The sequence below is a fragment of the Oryctolagus cuniculus genome, chromosome 13 (assembly GCF_964237555.1).
Source record: "Oryctolagus cuniculus chromosome 13, mOryCun1.1, whole genome shotgun sequence".
Classification (NCBI taxonomy): domain Eukaryota; kingdom Metazoa; phylum Chordata; class Mammalia; order Lagomorpha; family Leporidae; genus Oryctolagus; species Oryctolagus cuniculus.
The window spans coordinates 62185331-62205480 of NC_091444.1; the positions used below are offsets into that span (position 1 = coordinate 62185331).

General features: G+C 38.3%; 1 protein-coding gene across 8 annotated transcripts in view; it reads right to left on the bottom strand.

Annotated features, from left to right (window-relative positions):
• Positions 1-7037: 7037 nt before the first annotated feature.
• PLD5 (phospholipase D family member 5) overlaps positions 7038-20150 on the bottom strand; it is a 415385-nt gene continuing 402272 nt past the window's right edge. For 7 of the 8 annotated variants that reach the window (XM_051820761.2, XM_070055590.1, XM_070055589.1 and 4 more), the window contains exon 10: positions 7038-12772. In XM_051820761.2, the coding sequence (XP_051676721.1) occupies positions 12513-12772 (260 nt within the window). In that variant the 3' untranslated portion in view covers positions 7038-12512. The remainder of the gene's footprint in view (positions 12773-20150) is intronic. The other variant, XM_070055591.1, reaches the window with a different exon arrangement.

Genomic DNA, 20150 nt, shown 5'->3' on the forward strand with positions numbered 1-20150 from the left:
TTTATCTGGGTCTCCCACATTGGTGACAGGGACCCAGGTTCTTGGACCACCCTCCAAAGCTTTTCCCAAGCCATTAAGGAACTGGATTAGAAGTGGAGCAGTTGGGACTCAAATTGGCAGCCATGTGGGATGCTGTTGTCATAGATAGCGGTTTTACCTGCTATGCCACAACACCTGCCCCTTCAATAGTTTTTGAAAAATTTCAACCTTTGTATTTTCAAATGTGTAACTTCCCCATTCTTTCTCTCCTTATCTTCTTTGACTGAAATTATTTAAATGTTATCTTTTAATTAGAGCATGTATGTCTCTTTGTTCTGATATTTTCCCTATGTCTTTCCACTTACTCAGTATGAATATTTTTCTGACTTGATTTGCAGTTATTAGCTTTTCCTTCTCTGTTGTTAAACTTATCAATTGAGTTAATACATTCAGTTTCCATATTTTAAAGATTTATTTATTTATTTGAAAGGCACAATTACAGAGATGCAGAGGCACAGAGAGAGAGAGAGAGAGACAGACAGACAGACAGACAGACACTCCCCAGATGGCTACAATGGCTGGAGCTAGGCTGATCTGAAGCCAGGAGCTTATTCTGGGTCTCCCATGTAGGTTCAGGGCCCCAAACACTTGGGCCATCTTTGATTGCTTTCCCAGGCCATAGCAGAGAGCAGGATCGGAAGAAGAGCAGTTGGGACTTGAACCAGTGCCCATATGGGATGCTGGCACTGCAGGCAACGGCTTTACCTGTTACTCCACACTGCCAGCCCCTCAGTTTCCATTTTTAAAAAGATTTATTTATTTAATTTGAAAGAGAGAGAGAGAGAGAAAGAGAGAAAGAAAATAAATATGTCTCTTGCATCAGCTGGTTCACTTTCCAAATGGCCACAATGGCCAAGGCTGGGCAAGACCAAAGCCAGAAGCCGAGACCTTCTTCCAGGTCTCTCACATGGGTGTCAAGGGCCCAACATCTTCTCCTGCTTTCCCAAGCTGTTAGCTGGGAACTGGATCAGAAATGGGGCAGCCAAAAAATGAACTGGTGCCCAAATGGGGATGCCAGCACTGCAGATGGCAGCTTAATCTGTTATGCCAGCCCGAGTTTCCATTTTTTTTTAAATTCTAGAATTCAATTTGATTTTTTTTTACCCAGTTGTTTATGTTTTCTGCCAAAATTATCAATGTTGTATTTTAATTTATTCAACACATTAAGTGGATTTAAAGATTGTGAATGAGTTCTTCTTTGTCTGGATTACCTATAGGACTTCTATTTTTTTTTGTTTCTCTTATTTTGTGGGAACATTATTTTTCCCCTTGATATGCTTGGTAACTTTTTATTTTTCACAGGCAGAGTGGACAGTGAGAGAGAGAGAGAGAGAAAGGTCTTCCTTTACTGTTGGTTTACCCTCTAAAGGCTGCTGCGGCTCGCGCACTGCACTGATCCGAAGCCAGGAGCCAGGTGCCTCTCCTGGTCTCCCATGCGGGTGCAGGGCCCAAGCACTTGGGCCATCCTCCAATGCACTCCCGGGCCACAGCAGAGAGCTGGCCTGGAAGAGGGGCAACCAGGACAGAATCCGGTGCCCCGACTGGGACTAGAACCCTGTGTGCCAGCGCTGCAAGGTGGAGGATTAGCCTATTGAGCTGCGGTGCTGGCTGCTTGGTAACTTTTCATTGAATATAAAACATATTTAAAAATGAGAAAAATATGAGGCTCTGAATTTTATGTACGTCCAGAGAGAATATCTGTTTGCTTTTTGCAGGTGGCTAAGATGAGAACAATAGCAACTCCAACTCATTTTCATTCAATCAGGGATGCAGATGATGTTAAACTCTCTGGCTAGGCTTGTCTACTCCCAGTTCATCCTTACTCCTTGTGTATTATCTTTTCTCCTTCTCCAAATCCTGGAGGCTGATAATAACCTATCCTTTGTGGATATGGTTTCTAATATTATATTTTCAACCCTCGAATGTGTTAAAAGCTCTGCTCAGCAGCTGTGCTTCTGAAGCTAGCAGATGGCTGTGAGGAACAGTGGCTGCAAATTCTTGACTTCCCTCTTTAGGTTTTTCTCTATTATCTGTGGACCATGTAATTTTCCTTTTTGCCTTGGTATAGCTTTTATGTATTTAAACAAATGTGGTACTAAAATTTTCTCCCAGCTTTCTGGGTTGTTTACTGCAAATAGATTGATCAACATTACCTACTCCATCATCGCAGGAAAGAAAACACTCTTTAAGTCTTTAACACGATATTTTGCTTTATTTCTTTTCTCCTTAAACTCTATGTCTTGAGAAGGAAAACTATCATTCATTTTGGTATGCCCAGCACTCAGCAGAGAAGGAATATAATGCATGATTACTAAACATTTGTTGGCTAAATTAATAAGTGCATCTTTCTACTGGAATTTGTGATATTGAATATTAATTTTTTCATCATCTTCCAGTGTCACTCCTGCACAGTAGAAAATCAAGGGCATGGCAATGGGAATTGTCTGTTCTGGCTGTAGTCAAAGGGTTAGAACTTAGACCAACACACAAAAAATGTTTTCCTCAGAGAATGAGTATTTTATAAATGAGATGGTTTAGAACTGCATAGTGATGGTAAAATGTAGGTGAGTTTTAGTTTATTCTTAAATTCTCAACGTAAAAGATGCCCTCATTTTCTGCAGTATATGGTGGGCTGCTCTCACCTCCAACCCTAATCCTTGACCTATCACCTCTCATGACAATGGAGTCAGTGAGGACAGTCCCACTGAGTTTATGCAGAAGTATGTGCCCCTGTTGTGAGTGAGCCAGCTGGGTTTTGGCACATTTCTTTCTTCCTGCTTATCTTAAACCCTACACTGGAACCCTGTGGATACATATATCTGGACTGCATTATTTTTCTAATGTAACTTCTTTTAATACAGTGAAAAATTTAAAATCGTCTCCTGACTTTCAAATTTCTTCATCCAACTATCATAGATATAATCACTGTTATCATTTTGGTCTTTCACTGATGTCAGTTCTAGTATTTTCTCTTTGTACTTAAACAACAGAGATTTATCATTCATGGATTGGATTATTTTTAACCATACTCCTGCAGGACACCAGGGCAGGCAAATATTTGAAAACTATTGATTAGAAAATGGATCTAGACTCCATGTTTGAGTTTGCTTTTCATCTCAGATTTTAAGTTTTCTGGTGGGCAAGGACAAATATAATTCATTATCAGTAATAAATCTAGTATTAAAGAGAACTAGAACTCAAAATATATTCATTACATGAAGAGACTCTTCCCCAAGTGTTATTTAACATATAAAATAGAGTATAATTTGTTGTATTTTTATACTTTAAGACCAACGTGCATAGAAAAGAAAAATAAGTATTTTAGAGAACATATGACATCTTGTTGAAAGGTCTCCTTTCTGGGATAAAATTTTAAGAGAAACTGTTAAGATACAAGTAAAGATTATACTGCTTGTTCAAAGGGGAGGATAAAATCATAAAGAAATGAAAGGTTTTTATCTCATGAAGAAAACGATTAGTGAGAGTGAATCTCTGTAGTAAGAGGAAATACCACACATCAAGAGATGAGGTTATGAACTCAAACAGGCTCCTTATGTAGGAAGGCTTTTGACTTAGCTCAGTTGAGAACCCTCCTTTCTTTGGTTATGCTCTTATTTATCTGTTTTTTTTTTTTTTTTTTTTTTTTGAATGTGGGCAGAAACTGAAGTCTACCTAAACAGATATCTGGAACTCAGGACCACATTCAAGAAAGCTATTTGAATTTCTTACATTCGTGATTATTTTTTCCTTGCCTAAATATTAAGTCTGCTGGTTGGCATCCTTGAGTAAATTTTTAGAATATGTCTTTTTAAAATGATATTGACACCAAAAGTTAGGGTGGCCTGGCCTAGTTTCATTCATCCTTCTTCAGTCATCAGATCTTGGACTTATATTGCTAAAGCACGCCTTACTTTTTTGTCTGCATGGAATTCTTCCCACTGTATATGAACTCACCGATACATTTGTATTTTTGTAGTTAACTGTGTCAATCATTAATACCATCCCTACATATTTTGGATTTTCCATCATCCCAGAAATTCCAGTAGGATTATATTTCTTAGTATTAGACTGCGTGCGATCATGCTATCTTCAGGTCATTGTGGGTAGAAGTGACTTGTAGCTTCTTGATTAGAAAAGGAAAATTCAAGTGCTGATGTGAGGCTCTCCAGCAATCTCTTTCCCTGTGACCAGCAACATTTGCTCTGTCAGCTTAGGTTCCTCAGGGCCACAGCGAGCAGAACATTCCTGCTGATCCATGGGTCACTAAAATTTTGGGATTGCTAATTACTGTCTGTACTAGGGTTCCACTGCAGAAATAGAATGAACACACACACACACACACACACACACATCCTCAGTGATCAAAAGGAATTGATTTGTGATTATGGGGCTTCTAAGCAAATCTGAAGTCCATAGGGCAGCCCACCAGGAAAGGCAGGCTGCAACTCAGGCAGGAGCTGACGCTGTAGTCCATAGGTGGGATTTTGCTTTCACAGAAGCCTCTGCTCTGCTCGTTGGGCCTTTCAATGGAATGATTGAGGCCCACCCTGATTATCAAAGGGTAATCTTCCCTACATTACAAATAAACTGATTATAGACTTTGATTAGACATCCATATAATGTGTTCATAGCAGCCCTGAGTTTGGTGTATTGCTAATGGGACAATCCCTTAGCCAAATTGACACATACTGACCTTTACACTGTCATTTATTAATTAGGTTACCTCAATTACATGTATGTGCAACAACTCAGCAATATATCACTGTCAGCAGATTTTGACTCCTTTAATCTTCTATTTCATGCAACTTTTTATAAATATCTACAAGACTGGCTTAGTGACAAACTCCAAAATACAGAATTTTGTCTTCCACCCATAAATTAAATGGTATTTCATGGACTGTTTTCACTTTTGAATGAATGCCCATACTGGGCTACATGTGAAATAGAATAAAGCACTATTTACCTCTTGATATTACTGATACTACCCAAGTTAAGTTGAAAATGAAGCCAGGCTAAATGTATTCTGACTCCACCACCACTTCTTCCAATCTGTCCTGTGGCATCTTGTTCCTTTTCAGACCCCCAGGAATATTACTTCTGTCCTCTATAAATCTCTGTAAACAGCCACCTTAACCAAATATTCAGCAACATATCAGTACCTTTGCATTTATCAAATCAATCATTAGAATACTTCAAAACATTATACAAGCTTAGAATTCATCTGCTTTACTTCACTCAGTGTGTGTTCTATGTCTCATTTTCTCACATAGAAACATAATGCGCCGGGCCTTCAGAAGTTGTAATTTCTCTTCCAGCTCTAAAATCTGTATCTTTATCAGATAATCATATTCTACATTATTTTTATTTTCCACCTTCAGTGCTAGTAATTAATCTTTATGACTCCAGGATATTTGGTTACTATTGATTTGATAGTTAATATCTATGGAGTAGATCCACATTATTTAACATGGAGATATCCATGCCCATATGAGACTGTCTAACTCAAATGGCATATACTATGTTTCATTTCTTTCCTGTTTTACTTTGAAGTCACTTACAAATTCCAAGCCACTTGCTTTCAGTGTTAGTTAGGCCTTGACAAATTGCAAAAAACCAGCCACATTGTCAGGATATTTCAATTATTGTGATTTTTATTGATGTCAATACATAAGAAAGTATGGAAGATAGGAAAGCAACCCAGTAGCTACAAAGTCCAGACTCATTGTTCAGGAATCATTCATGTCTCCAGTAACCTAAAAGAAATGGTTAATCTCAGGGACTTTAATTATCTTGACTCAAAAAATTATTTTGCTGCTGTGACTGTTTCCATCTTGGCTGCTCTGTTATTCATTTACTTTTTGTTTCTCACTCCTTAAGGGAGGGCTTTGATGGGTGGGGTCAGCTAGCATGAAACAGGAAGACCACTTAACCTTTCCTGAGGCCCTTGTTTGGCCTGTAAATGAATTGCCTTTGTGCAATTGTGAGTGACTTACGTATTAACAGACATGATTTTGCTTGTGTAGGCCTGGTCTTTCCAGGAAAACTATGGAGCCACCCATGAAATATTGATAACATATGTATAGCTTTATTGCTAGGGACAAACTATTTCTCAATGACACTTTCCCAGTAAGGATTTTCAAAGTGCTCCTTTCTTATTAGCATGCAGTTTCTAAAGAAGCAGATAATCTCCATTAAAAGCAAGCATAACTAAAGAGTAAGCTCTGATTCGTGAGTGGTGTTGGATTTTCCGAGTTCTCTTTAAAAGAGCTTAATTTCCCACATATATTGGAAAGTCACATATAATTTCAACATTTTCAATCCTGGAAATTGAGGTCAGTTGTCCCAAGATCAGTTGTCTACCCAGGTGGGAACTCTATAAACTAGAAACCAAGTTTGTCTGTTTCTGTATCTTATAATGAGCTAAGAATGTCTCAGGTATTCCTTGGAATTTTCCATCCATGGGGAACAGTAGAATCCAGACAGGAATTCCAAGGCCAAAAGGAATGAGTTTGACAGCTAGATCTTCCAAGGGGACAGTTTTTTCCCTAAGTTTTCCCACATAATAAATAAATAAAATTAAAAAAAAAAGGAGGTACCTTTCTTTGAAGGGGAGGAGAGTTCTTCCACTTTGACCATGGCCTTGTCTAAATATGATCAGAGTCAGTGAACTCAGGGGGCTTCCATAGCCTTGGCAGCTCATGACAAGAGCCTAGGGTGATTACTGAGGCCATAAACAAGAGTGTCAATTTGTTAAGTCAACAACAGGAGTCACTGTGCACTCACTCCTCATGTAGGATCTCTGTCCTTAGTGTGCTGTACATTGTGATTTAATGCTATAACTTGTACTCAAACAGTATTTTTCACTTTATGTTTCTGTGTGGGAGCAAACTGTTGAAATCTTTACTTAAGGTATGCTAAACTGATCTTCTGTATATAAAGAGAATCGAAAATGAATCTTGATGTGAATGGAAGGGGAGAGGGAGTGGGAAAGGGGAGGGTTGTGGGTGGGAGGGACGTAATGGGGGGGGAAGCCATTGTAATCCATAAGCTGCACTTTGGAAATTTATATTCATTAAATAAAAGTTTAAAAAAAAGAGAAATAAATGACAATCTTCACTCTTACTGTCTCTCATCAAATTATTAGCCCAACAAAAACACAGAATCGTAGGATTTAGAAGCTGCTGATAAAATCAAGTTATGGATTATATTGACTACTGCAGATTCAGAAAGTCTACAAAGACTTTGCTAAGCTCTCAAATGATCATTTTTTAAAAAGTAAATTATACCTCTTACTCACCTTAAGCATGCACTATGCATATTCTTTCAAGGTATAACTTTGCCTCAAATCCAACTTTCCTAGAAAATTAGTAAAATTTTACCCTCGGTGGGTCTTCTGAAAGGCACTGTACTAAGCATTCCAAACTGTTTACCTTGAGTAAGTCCCCACTTTCGAGTGGCCAGATGGGAAGGGAATTTGTGCATTTGGATAAGTTGGTTAAGATGGCTGCCAAGGTGAGCTCCAAACCTGAGATTCAGTGTGGAGGTGTTGAAGACATCATGTGTATTTGATTATGGATTTAGGCAGAGAAAGAATAGCATTGTGGGCAAACAGAGGTAGCTGAACTCTGGTTCACAAATGTGTTTTCTATCCCAGGACCCACAGTGCAGTGTGGTTTCTACCACTGTTTCTTTTTTCACTAAACACAAGTACTTATTCACTCAATCAATATATATTAGGAGTAATTTTTAAATAGAGATAAGAATACTGTCACAAAGATGCGTCCTTTTGTGAATATACAAAATAATTGGCCTGGAGCTCACAGGGACTACTGCATTTTCCTTATTCTTTGTCAGAATATGGCTTGGTTATCAATGAGAGACTGGTTTGTATCTGAGATCAAGCTAAGGAGAAAAAGGAATGCCTCATTTCACAGTAGGAAAAAGCCATATAATACTTACTTCTGGAAAAACTGAGAACTTGGTTATACAAAAGTTTTGACAGTTTTAATAATCCCCCCAAATTCAGCCTGTGATCACATGCATTTTTTATAGCTATTTCCAGGAACAAGTTTATCCTATTTACATGAAGGAATATTAAAAATTCAAGATACCCTTTGTAACAGCATTAGAAGTTTAGTAAAAGAAAATGTATCCTTTCCTATTAAATCCCACCCTACTTTTTGTCAAAAAATACCAACAGAAGCATAAGAGATCAGCGAACTTTTAGAATTTTGTAAGGACAAGACTGATAATGGGTCAAAAATAAGAAAATTCAGTTTTTACAGTTTCAAGAAATTTCTAAAGAAACCTATTTAGTCTCCATTAAAACAAACAACTTCATAATTCAGCTAAAGATGGGAATTCTTTTGAGTGGGAAAGGTAGCTGTGAGCTGAAGTTGACTTCAGCACCATTAAAAAGCCTCCACAAAGTTTAGTCAATAAAGTAAAATTGGTAAATTGCTATTTGGTTAATAACATATAAAAAGAAAAGCAAAGGTGCTTGTTTATAGCAAATGACAAAATATTAAATATGAATAGATTTATCTAATCTACCATAGGCCATATGGCAGATACATTAATTTCTCCTTTAAACCATTTATAACAAAAGGCAGAAGGTCATTGGGAACAAGTATAGGAAAAAAAGAATTCATATTTTTCCATTATTTATAGGGATGAGTTTGAATAAGCAATTAGAAAGTACTTTCCATTGCAGGAGATGACTCTGCTCTAGTGCAAGTACAGGCAGTTTGAGACATTCGTAAATATTAAACACGATGGACTGAATTTTAGACATAGGAATGCACACAAATGGTCATACATGAGAAAACAAAAGGGGGAATTCTAGAGTAGAATTCGTGACACAGATGGGCCCTGGTTCTGATCTTATCAAGAAACTGTTAGTCTCTATATTTGTTTTCTCCTGGAATTTAGTTCAATAAAATTTTCTGAAATGGAACAATAACTTAGATTCAATAGAAGTCACTTGAGAATAGCTATAGGCTTGTGGGAAATGAGCTTTTGTCAGTTCCAAGTTTGTTGGGGCACTGTTAACAAACCAGGAATTGCATTAGCAAAACAAATTTTGCAAAGAGTAAGATCAACCATAAATGAGGTCTGACTCATCTCACTAAAATCCAAATCAGATGTGTGACAAACAATAGCACAGACTCAGCCCAAATGGGAAAAGTGGTGCCCAGAGCTATACAGCCTGGAAGTTTTTCTACCAACCTTTTGTTTCTTTGTTGAAGACATTAGTTTTCTTTCTGTATCCCACGGGATCTTGGAAGTTCACGAAACATCACTTTACAAGGCTCTTTAAAGACAGTGTACCTCACTTGTATAATTTTTCATGCATTAAAAGCATGGCATTTGCAGAACAGAGATATAATATCAGTATGTCATGTCCCACTTCTCTCCAATGGTTTGATAAGCTATGATTCAATTATTTGATATAGTAGTGGCTAGTGACAAGGCCATGAAGAACAAGAGTACTGATATTTGACAGTGCATATCAATGATTTGATTTAAGGGTGAAAAAAGCTATGTGGCTTGGGAAGAGAGAAGGCTGCATAAAAATGGTTGCTCGTATGTTTGCAACTGCCAGGCCTATCAGAAGTATTCCCATATAGTACATCACTGTTTAAAATCAACATGAGAATAAATAAGGCACTAGATAAAGTGTTAGCAACACAGAAATCCAAAATAGTTTCAAATTTTGTTTCCCTTTATTCCCTTGGGAAATAGTTCACGGCATGTTTATGGGGGAAAATAGAGGTTAGGAGCCACCTTCCTGCTGATAATTTTCGGTATGATCATTCCTCACAGGGCCTTAAAGGGGTTTTGTTTTATGTTCTTTTCCTCTTTAGAATTCCTGGGATATTTGGGAGTGGGAGGAATGGAACTTGGTCATCTATTTGCACAGTCTGAAAGAGAGGAAGGCCACCAGTAGGTGGTTAGATAAATCATCCAGATGGAAGAGAAAGTTCTATGGCATGAAATGTTCTTTTGCCAGACAAATACCCATTGATGACTCTGTCCAGCAGTCATTTCCTTGATCAGTACTGCCCCCATGGAGCAGTGACCTCGCACCTGCTGCCACCCAGGGTGCCCTGATGAGCTGGTTGGTTCTGTCAACAGGGCTCTGCCTCTGCTGGTGCATGCTAGAAACATGGTTCCTGGACCATGACAATGGTCATTTTGTGAAGGATGGCAAGCACTTTTCCCTACCACATGTGAAAGACAGTGCTAATGAATGGGCCCCTTAATACCAAGCGTATTACTTGTTCTATTACTATGGACAAATACATCAGACAAAACAAAGGATCAACTGCTTTTTCTCCCTTAAGGTGACCTTTTCAAATTCCACACAGATTGCTTTTGTTTGTCCATGGGTGAACTTGGTTTGTCTCCACTCTCTTTTCTTTCTTTTTAAAATCATCACCAAAGCCACCATTACTTTGCTGGGATGACTGGCAGGATAACAGCTCAAATAAGGATTGAGTTTATGGTAAATATTTATAGATTTCTAGGGGCTGGCAGTTATTGATGAAGAATTTCATTGAGAATTCCCCAGTCATAAAATCAGGCTATCTTTAAAAATAGCTTTGTTTCAGCTCTGTTGACTGACTAAATATCCAGTGAAACAATATTTGGAAACAAGAAAGTTACATGATCGCTGGATGACCAACCACAGGTCATCCAACATTAAGTGAACCAGCTGGTAAGATTCCTAGGCTCCTTCTTCACTGTTTAGGCATATTCACAACCAACTCTCTAGAAAGGAAAAAGAATGATTGAGATAGATTATCTTTTTTCTGAAAAATACATGTACAAGCTGTTTCTGAAAGAATGATTCCCTAACACAATGACTAATTTTGTGTTATTTATGCCAAAGTAACCCAGTAAAATGTCCCATTGAAATTATAACAATCCAGATTGCCACTAGGGTTTTTGTGTTGCTGTCTGTCTTCTGTCCACATTCATAATTAGAAGCTGTGGATCTGTTTTCCCTTCTGGGTTCTTGGACCTAGTGTTAAGTCTCTCAGTATACCACAAAGATTATTTCAAGAAAAAGAGTATACATTATAATGCTTAGCATTTATATAGGTTCTTTTGATTTCAAAACAAAGTTATAAATATTTCCTACCATGACAAATCCTTGCGAGGTAGGTATTACTGTCTCTACATTACCAATAAAAACCGGAGACCAAAGAGTGAGGGACTTGGAGCCAGTCAGGAGCCTCAGGGACAGGGCATCCTGGCCACCTGTTTTGGGCTCTGAACAGGACATACCTTTCTCTTGTCTCCCACAGTCTCTATTTATGTAGGTTATATATTGTATAGATATAAAACAACAACACACAATGACATTATAGAACAATAATCTAATATTTCTGTTTCTTAGTAAAATATGTTAAGCACAGTATTTAAATTGCATTTCTCTGAAAAGCATTTGGTATATTAAATAGCAGAAGGTATATTAAATAGCTCTATAAACATTTGCTGGCATACTCTTAACAGCATAATGATTCTAAAGAGATTAAAATCCACTGATACATACAGACCTTCCCTTTATAAATACCATAAACTAATCAAAAACATGAAAAACTACTTTATTCTCAAAATGCAGACTAATAGCTTGCTGGATATTAGCAGGTAACTACATAATTTTTCTGAACTTGAGAGAAAGGATACATATTGCTGGCTGTGGTTTGAAAAGACCTATTCGGTAGGGGGGAAATGCAGTTGAAAGTTGAAAAGACTGCTATTTCCACTTTGTATCCATTCTGAAGAATTCAGACATTATCAAAAGACGTTATCTCACTTGGAACTAATGGTGAGGTGAATATAGGGATGCTATGTTATAAGAACATTTTTTGAAAAGAGAAAATGATGTGAAAAAAACCCTCATGATATTGGAAGAAAATGAAAAAGGAAGTGAAAAGGGTATTGTTCAAGAGTGTTGAAGGCTGGCATGAGATGTAGGCTGGTCATGCTTAGCTGATTGTACAGGCCTTGGAGAAGGCTAACAAGGACACACTTGGTGTTATCAGCCTCTTCTCCAAGGCAAAATCCTCACCTTCCTTCGAAAACCAGTAGTTCTCAGCATGGTGTTAAAGCAAGCACTCACTTCATGCTAGGCTTCCTAAGAACTGACCAGGAAGGTCAGCAGAAAGGTCCTGAGACCAGCGAGGGCTAAGAAACATGAATCAAAGTTTTAAAATCTGTATGCATACATAAAAACTAACTTCTAAGCCAGGATGACATTCTCAGTCTAAAGTAACAAGTACAAAAGTCTTAAACGTAGTGCATACAGAGCTAAGATATTGTTAGATAGATATGACATGTTCAGAGAACATTTTTCATAAGTGTGCTTTTTCCCTAAAAAAAAGACATATTAAATTGTTTTTCGCTCCTCAAGTCCTGTAGGTATAAATATGAAATTCAGAGCTGTTAGGTCAGTTTGTTCACTCTCATTGTATGCTCAAGGGCTCCTTCCCACTTGTGTTGTAGCTGGCAGTTTTGTTGGAGGGGGGTTTGAGTTTGAACAAGCTTGAGCAGTTTGGCTGCTTAGTTGGCTGTAAGGTTTTGGCATAAGGGGAGTACCAGTCCCTTTCAAACACATCTTTAAGTTGCTTAATGATGCTTCTGTTGTTCCTCACATCTGCCTGGTTGATAACAAGGCCGGTGCCAGCATTCTGGGTAAAATCATTCCCAACCCAGTCAAAATTTCCTGCAAACAAAGAGACAACAGTGAGGAATTAGGCTCCACTGGGAATAATTTCAGTGTAATGAAATGCAGAGAAGATTCTATTTTAACAAAATCAAAACACCCAGGACTAATGACAGAGAGAGGCTGAATTGTGTTGACAGCTCTAGAAAAAAAATTCAAGAAGCCTTACATATGGCATATTAATATTTGCATAGTATTTTGGCATTTTCTTCAGCTTTGCTATAGTTGAAACTCAAAACAAGGAATCTGCTGTTCTTTTTTGTAAATGTTATTTCTTATTGACATTCACAAGACACACTAAATACAGCAACATTTAAAATATATAGGAATACACTTTAAAATCCTGTGAATAATTACTACCATCTGAAAGAGACAACATCTAATTCATATATACAAATGAGGGATTCTAATTATAAGCCCAAGAAGCTTTCACATCGAGGAAAAACTGAAGCTAGGGAAGAACACACCTTAACTCAGGACACAAACACTAAGAATCATTTCCCAGGCACAGGAGCAGGCCTCTTGACCCAAGAATCAGGGCAGCAGCTGTGAGCACAGGCTTTCCTGACTGATGTCTTGGTGTTGGCGGGTTTACTCAATTTCTAGGACTGCTATCACAAAGTAATCACAAATTGGGAGACTTAACTTATTCACAGTTCTGGAAACAAAGTTACACAGTGTGAGTGGGATGGGTTCCTTCTCATGACTATCTTTTTCCTCTCTTCCAATGTCTTCCCTCTGTGTATCTCAGTGTCCAATTTTTTCTTTTTCATAAGAGTATCAGGCCCATCCTAATAACTTCACATTAACTTTGTCTTTATCAAGACCCTATCTACAAATCAGGCCACATAATGACATACTCCAGATTAGGACCTCAACGTATAAGTTAGTTATTCATTCATTCATTCTCCAAATAAATTGTTTATTTAATGACTAAATTTCAGGCATTTAATAAGCAAAACTTTAGGAATACAGTGATTTTCCCTACCACACCCACCTTCCCAGGCATCCTCCTCTTCCCTCTTCCATTAGATCCATTTTCAATTTACTTTATAAACAGAAGGCTAACTCTATACTGAGTAAAGAGTTCAACAATTTGCATGAAATACAAACCAAAAAGAAGTAAAAAAAACCTGCTACTCAACTGTCCAGACAAGGGTTGTTCAAAGTCATTGCATCTCAAAGTTAATTTGACTTCTTTTTTTAGAAACTTAATTAACTTTAAAGAAACACCCAAGAATGATACCTCTTTTGCAAGCACTTAGACATAACTATAACTAATGAGACATAAAAATATCCTCCACTTAATACATTAAAAGAAAGTAAGTCCTTCAACAAGTTTTATCATTAATTAAGGCAGCACCTAAGTAAACAAGCAATGGAGTTGGCATAACTAAAACTTAGGAGGCATAAGAATATCCTGCACTTAATAAACTACACTGAAATAAATCTTTGAGAACAAGTTTTAATGTTAACTCTCATAATATAACTCTTTGAGGACAGAGGTCCTGCATGGGAAGTTAGTGCACAGTAACTCCTGTTAATTTAACAATTAACACTCTAATGTATGATGTCAGTGATCACCCAAGGCCCTTGACATGAGCTGCCAAGGCTATGGAAGCCTTCTGAATCCACTGACTCCTTCAGTATTTAGAGAAAAGTACATCCTTCTTTATGACCACTTCTTTACACTGAGGTCTCATGCAGAGAGATCCTTCATGTAGAACATTTTTTGCCACAGTGTCCTAGCTATCCAGGCCTGAAATGTTCTAAAAGGCTTTTCAATCAGACCAGAATGTCTTAAGGGCTGATTCTGAGGTAAGAGTGCTACTTAAAGTGATTGCCATTCTATGAGTAGGCTGTATGGACTCCTTTTTAATTCTATCTATTATTATCACCAGACACTTAATCCTATATATATGATCACTTTAATACTTAATCCTATACACATGATCACTTTAATACTTAATCCTATGCATACAATCACTTTAACACCTAAATTGGTATTTTTACCACCCAGCTTAAGGGAATTTGGGGTCCCATGGCAAATTTTTAAACTGTATCCTTAGAAATAAGTCTTCAGGAATGTATGCAGAACTATACAATTTACAGTTACAAACTTCATACACTTCATACAACTTAGGAACATGGTGATTATTCCCATGGTGCCCACCCTCCCACCTATACTCCCAACCTTTTCTTCCTCTCTTATTCCCACTTTTTTTTTTTACTAAGATCTACTTTCAATTAACTTCAGATTAACTATGTTAAGAGTTCAACAAATAGTATAAAAAATGTTCCTCAACAGTCAAGACAAGGGTTTTTCAAGTCATTTCTTGTCAAAGTGTCAATTTCACTTCTACAGATTGCCTTTTTAGGGGCTCTATTATCATAGATCAAGGAGACCATCTACTAATAAGATTCATCCATTTTGTTGCAAATGACCAGATTTTTTTTTTACTGATGTGTAGTATTCCATGATGTATATATCCTGTAAATTTCTTTATCCAGTCTGAAGTTGATGGGCATTTAGGTTGATTCCATGTCTTAGCCATAGTGAACTGAGTTGCAGTAAACATGCGGGTGCCTTGTGGTATGTCTTGAAATCTGATATTGTGATGCCTCTGGCTTTGTTATTGTTGTATAAGGTTGCTTTAGCAGGGTCAGTGCCATAGTGTAATCCGTTAATCCTCTGCCTGTGGTGCTAGCATCCCATATAGGCACCAGTTCTAGTCCCGGCTGCCCTTTTTTTTTTTTTTTTTTTTTGGACAGGCAGAGTGGGCAGTGAGAGAGAGAGAAAGGTCTTCCTTTGCTGTTGGTTCACCCTCCAATGGCTGCCGTGGCTGGTGCACTGCGCTGATCCGAAGGCAGGAGCCAGGTGCTTCTCCTGGTCTCCCATGGGGTGCAGGGCCCAAGCACTTGGGCCATCCTCCACTGCACTCCCGGGCCACAGCAGAGAGCTGGCCTGGAAGAGGGGCAACTGGGACAGAATCCGGCGCCCCGACTGGGACTAGAACCCAGTGTGCCGGCACCGCAAGGCGGAGGATTAGCCTAGTGAGCTGCGGCGCCAGCCTCCGGCTACCCTTCTTCCAGTCCAGCTCTCTGATATGGCCTGGTAAAGCAATAGAAGATGGCCCAAGACCTTGTGCCCCTGCACTCATGTGGGAGACCAGGAAGAAGTGCCTAGCTCCTGATCGGTACAGCTCTGGCAACTGCAGCCATTTGGGGAGTGAGCCAATGAAAGGAAGACCTTTCTCTCTGTCTCTCCCTCTGTCTGTAACTAACTCTCAAAATAAAGTCATAAAAAAGTTTGCTTTAGCTATTCGAGTTTTCCTGTGTTTCCATATGAATTTCAGCATCATCATCTATATGAGAAGAGTGTCCTTGGTATTTTGATTGGCATTACATTGAATCTGTAAATTGCTTTTGGAAGTATGGGCATTTTGATGATCTTGATTCTTACAATCCAGGAATATGGAAGATTTTTCCTTTTTTTGTATCTTTTTTTTAATGTTTTATGATTCTCAATGTAGAAATCTTTGCCATCCTTGGTTAAATTTATTCCAAGCATTTGACTTTTTTGTTAGCTATTGTGAATGGGACTTATCTTCAAAGTTCTTTCTAAGCTATGGCTTTGTCTGTGTATTCAAAGGTTGTTGATTGTTGTGTATTGACTTTATATCCTGCTACTTTACCAAACTCTTTCATGAGTTCCATTAGTTTCCTATTGGAGTCTTTTGAATCCCCTATATATAGAATCATGTCATCTGCAAATAGTGTGTTGTCAATTTTTACTTCTCAAAAAACCAGTTCTTTTTTGCTGCTCTTTTGTATTTTTTTCAATTATGCTTATTTATTCTCTAATTTTAATTATTTCTTCTCTTCTAGTCTTGGGTTTGGTTTGCTGTTTTTCTAGGTCCTTGAGATGCACTGATAGCTCACTTGGTATGTTTCCAATTTCTTGAAGTAACAATTGCTACAAACTTTCCTGTTAACATTGCTTTTTGCTGTATAAGTTTTGATGTTGTACTGCCATTTTATTCATTTCCAGAAATTCTATGATTTCTCCAATTACCCACTGTTCATTCAGAAGCATATTTTTCAGTCTCCATGTGTTTGTAGAGATTCCTGAATTGCTGATGCCCAGCTTCATTGCATTGTGGTATGAGAAGCTGCATGGTATGACTTCTAATTTTTTGAATTTGCTTAGACTTATTTTATGGCTTAGCATGTAGTCTATCCTATAGAAGTTCCATGCACTGATGAGAAGAATGTGTATTCTGCAGCTATATGATGGAAAGTTCTGTATATACCTGTTAGGTCTATAGTGTTGATTAACTCTGCTGTTTCCCTGTTGATTTTCTGTCTGGTTGATCTGTCCATTGCTCAAAGTGGGGTATTAAAATCCTATATTACTACTGTATTTGAGTCAATTCTCTCTTTAGATCCTGTAACATTTCTTTTAAATAGCCATGTGTCATGTAATTAGGTACATACATGTTTATAATAGTTACATCTTCCTGTTGATCCCTTAATCATTATTAACAGTTTTTTTGTGTTAAAGTCTTTTTTGTCTGATATTAGGATGGCTACTCCAGCTCTTTTTTGTTTTTTGTTGGCATGGAACATTTCCCTATTTTTTGACTTTCAGTCTGCATGCATCTTTGTTGGTGAGATGTATTTCTTGTAGGCAGCAAATAGATAGGTTTTGTTTTTTTAATTCATTCAGCCAGTCTGTGTCTTTTACCTGGAGAGTTGATGCTATTTGCATACAAGGTGACTACTGATAAGTAGCAACTTTGCTCTGCCATTTTCCCATAAATATTCCTATTTTTTAACCTTGGATTTCCTTTGTACTTTTATTGGGAGATTTTTTGCCTTCACCTTCCTTCATAGTGATATCCATGTTTCTGTGTTTGAGTGTAGCACATCCTTAAGAATCTTTTGCAAGACTGGCTGGGTAATGATAAATTATTTCAATTTCTGTTTATTATGGAAGGTCTTTATTTCACCTTTGTTCATAAATGAAGACTTTGCAGGCTACAGTATTCTGGATTACAGAAAAAAAGAGGCGCAGCAGGTTAAAGTCCTGGCTTGAAGCACTGGCATCTCATATAGGCTCCAGTTCTAGTCCCAGCTGCTCCACTTCCGATCCAGCTCTCCACTATTGCCTGGAAAGCAGAAGATGGCCCAAGTCCTTGGGCCCCTGCACCCACGTGGGAGACCTAGAGGAAGCTCCTAGCTCCTGCCTTCGGATCAGCTCAGCTCTGGCCGTTGCAGCCATTTGGGAAGTGAACCAGCGGATAGAAGACCTTTCTCTCTGTCTCTACCTCTCTGTGTAACTATTTCAAATAAATAAATCTTTTATAAAAAAAAAGACTTGGATATATCTCACCATTCTCTCCTATCCTGTAGAGTTTCTGATGAGAAATCTGCTGTGAGTCTAACTGCAGATCCTCTGTAAGTAATTTGGCATTTCTCTCATGCATATTTTAGAATCTTCTATTTATGTTTTACTGTGGTTTGATTACAAAGTTTCATGGCAAGGATCTTTTCTGGTCATGTCTATTAGGAGTTCTTTGTGCTTCCTGTACTTAGATGTCCCTTTCTTTCTCCAAACCAGGGAAGTTTTCTGCTATTATTTCACTAAACAGGCCTTCTAACCTTTCTCTCTGTCCATGCCTTCAGGAACTCCTAGGACCCATATGTTGGGTCATTTGATAGTAGCCTGTAGATCCCCAACAGAGCTTTTTATTTTTCTATTTTCTTTTTCTTGTGTTTGGTCTGATTGTATAATTTCCTGCACTTTGTCTTCTAATCTTCTAAGTCAGATAGCCTTTCTTCTGCTTTACTGATTCTGTTAGGGCTTTCCACTGCATTTTTATTTACTCTACTGAAATTTTCATTTCTCGTATTTCATTGATTTCCCTTTAAGATCTAAATTTCATAGGAGAAATCTTTCACGTGATGTATAGATTTCATTTGCTTCTGATTCTAATAATCCTATCATCAATATTTTTGAATTCTATTTATGGCATTTCTTCAATCTCTTCATCATCACAGTCTAGTATTGAAATATTGTGTTATGTGGGAGCGTCACATTGTCTTCCTTATTTTTATTTCTTGAATTGGTGTGTTTATTATTTGGTGTTTGTAGAGATTGTCATTGGTTTCTTCTATGTTTTTTCACTGTAGAAGCTTTTGTCTTTGGAGTATGCTTCTATGGATTAGTGAAGTATCTAATTTTTCAGTGCATACTGAGAGGCATGTGGTAGGTGTGGCCAGAGAGCTGTTCAGCGCTCCAGGGTGAAGGGAGTGTCCAAGGTGACACCTCCACTGGGTGTGGTAAATCTTTTTTTTTTCTTTTTTAAATCAGAGGCCAGGTTTCTTCTGCTCTGTTGGCATAGTTGGCTCACCTCCTCTCCTCAACAAGACCAATGCCTGGGTGCTAGCCCCAGTGGGTATAATCTTCATCAGCATTGCCACAGAACCACACAAAGGATCTTTGAAGTTCTCAGTGTAAACACAGATTCTGTAGCAATGTCTTGCACCAGGGAATCAAGGAGCCCTGAGTGTGTGTAGTCTCCTACAATGACAGCCCGAAGTCCCAGCACACAAGCCTCCCAAAGTCATGAGCGCCCAGCTCCCTGCCAGTTCTCCCCACCAGACTCTGGTGTCTCCACTTGGTCACTGGGCATGGATACGAACTGGCACAGCTCTTACGTATGTCCAAAATGGTGCCCACTCTATCGGCTTGTTACAGGATGCCATTGCAGGGTGATTGGGGAGAGAGAAATGTGCCCCCTTCCATTTTTTCTCAATTAGTTTGGCAGGTAAACTATCCCCACAGAGCTCTAAGCCTGATTCTCTCCAGGCTCTTCCTGCAGCTTATCACTGGTGGCTTGGGCTCTTGCAGACTGATCTTACCTCACTTTCCAAAGCTGGTGCAGAGGCTCCTGGTTGCTGGGGTCCTGTATTGTGCATCTGTGTGCACACATTGTTGTGCACACATAGTTCTACATATCCCTCTAATTTTCATATAGTTTCCTCTGCCATTTTCTCCCTAACTCTTCCCTGAGACTGCACTCTACTTTTTAAACTATCTTCTGCTAGGCTGTAACAGTAAGCTCCATCCCTACTCCACCATCTTAATCCCTCAAGTTGTTCCTCAACATATGGGTTTTAAGGGGACATGATTCAGCTATGTCAGGTATTCATTCTTGGACTTGCCCCAGAACAGGCTGATAATGTCTACTGCTATGCACATGTAGTCCATCTTCAAGATGGCAGCTAAGAAAGGACTGGACTACCCATAACTCTTACATGCGTCTCTGGTCTCTGGTATCCAACAAAGAGTGTTCCTGAGAGAGAGAACAAT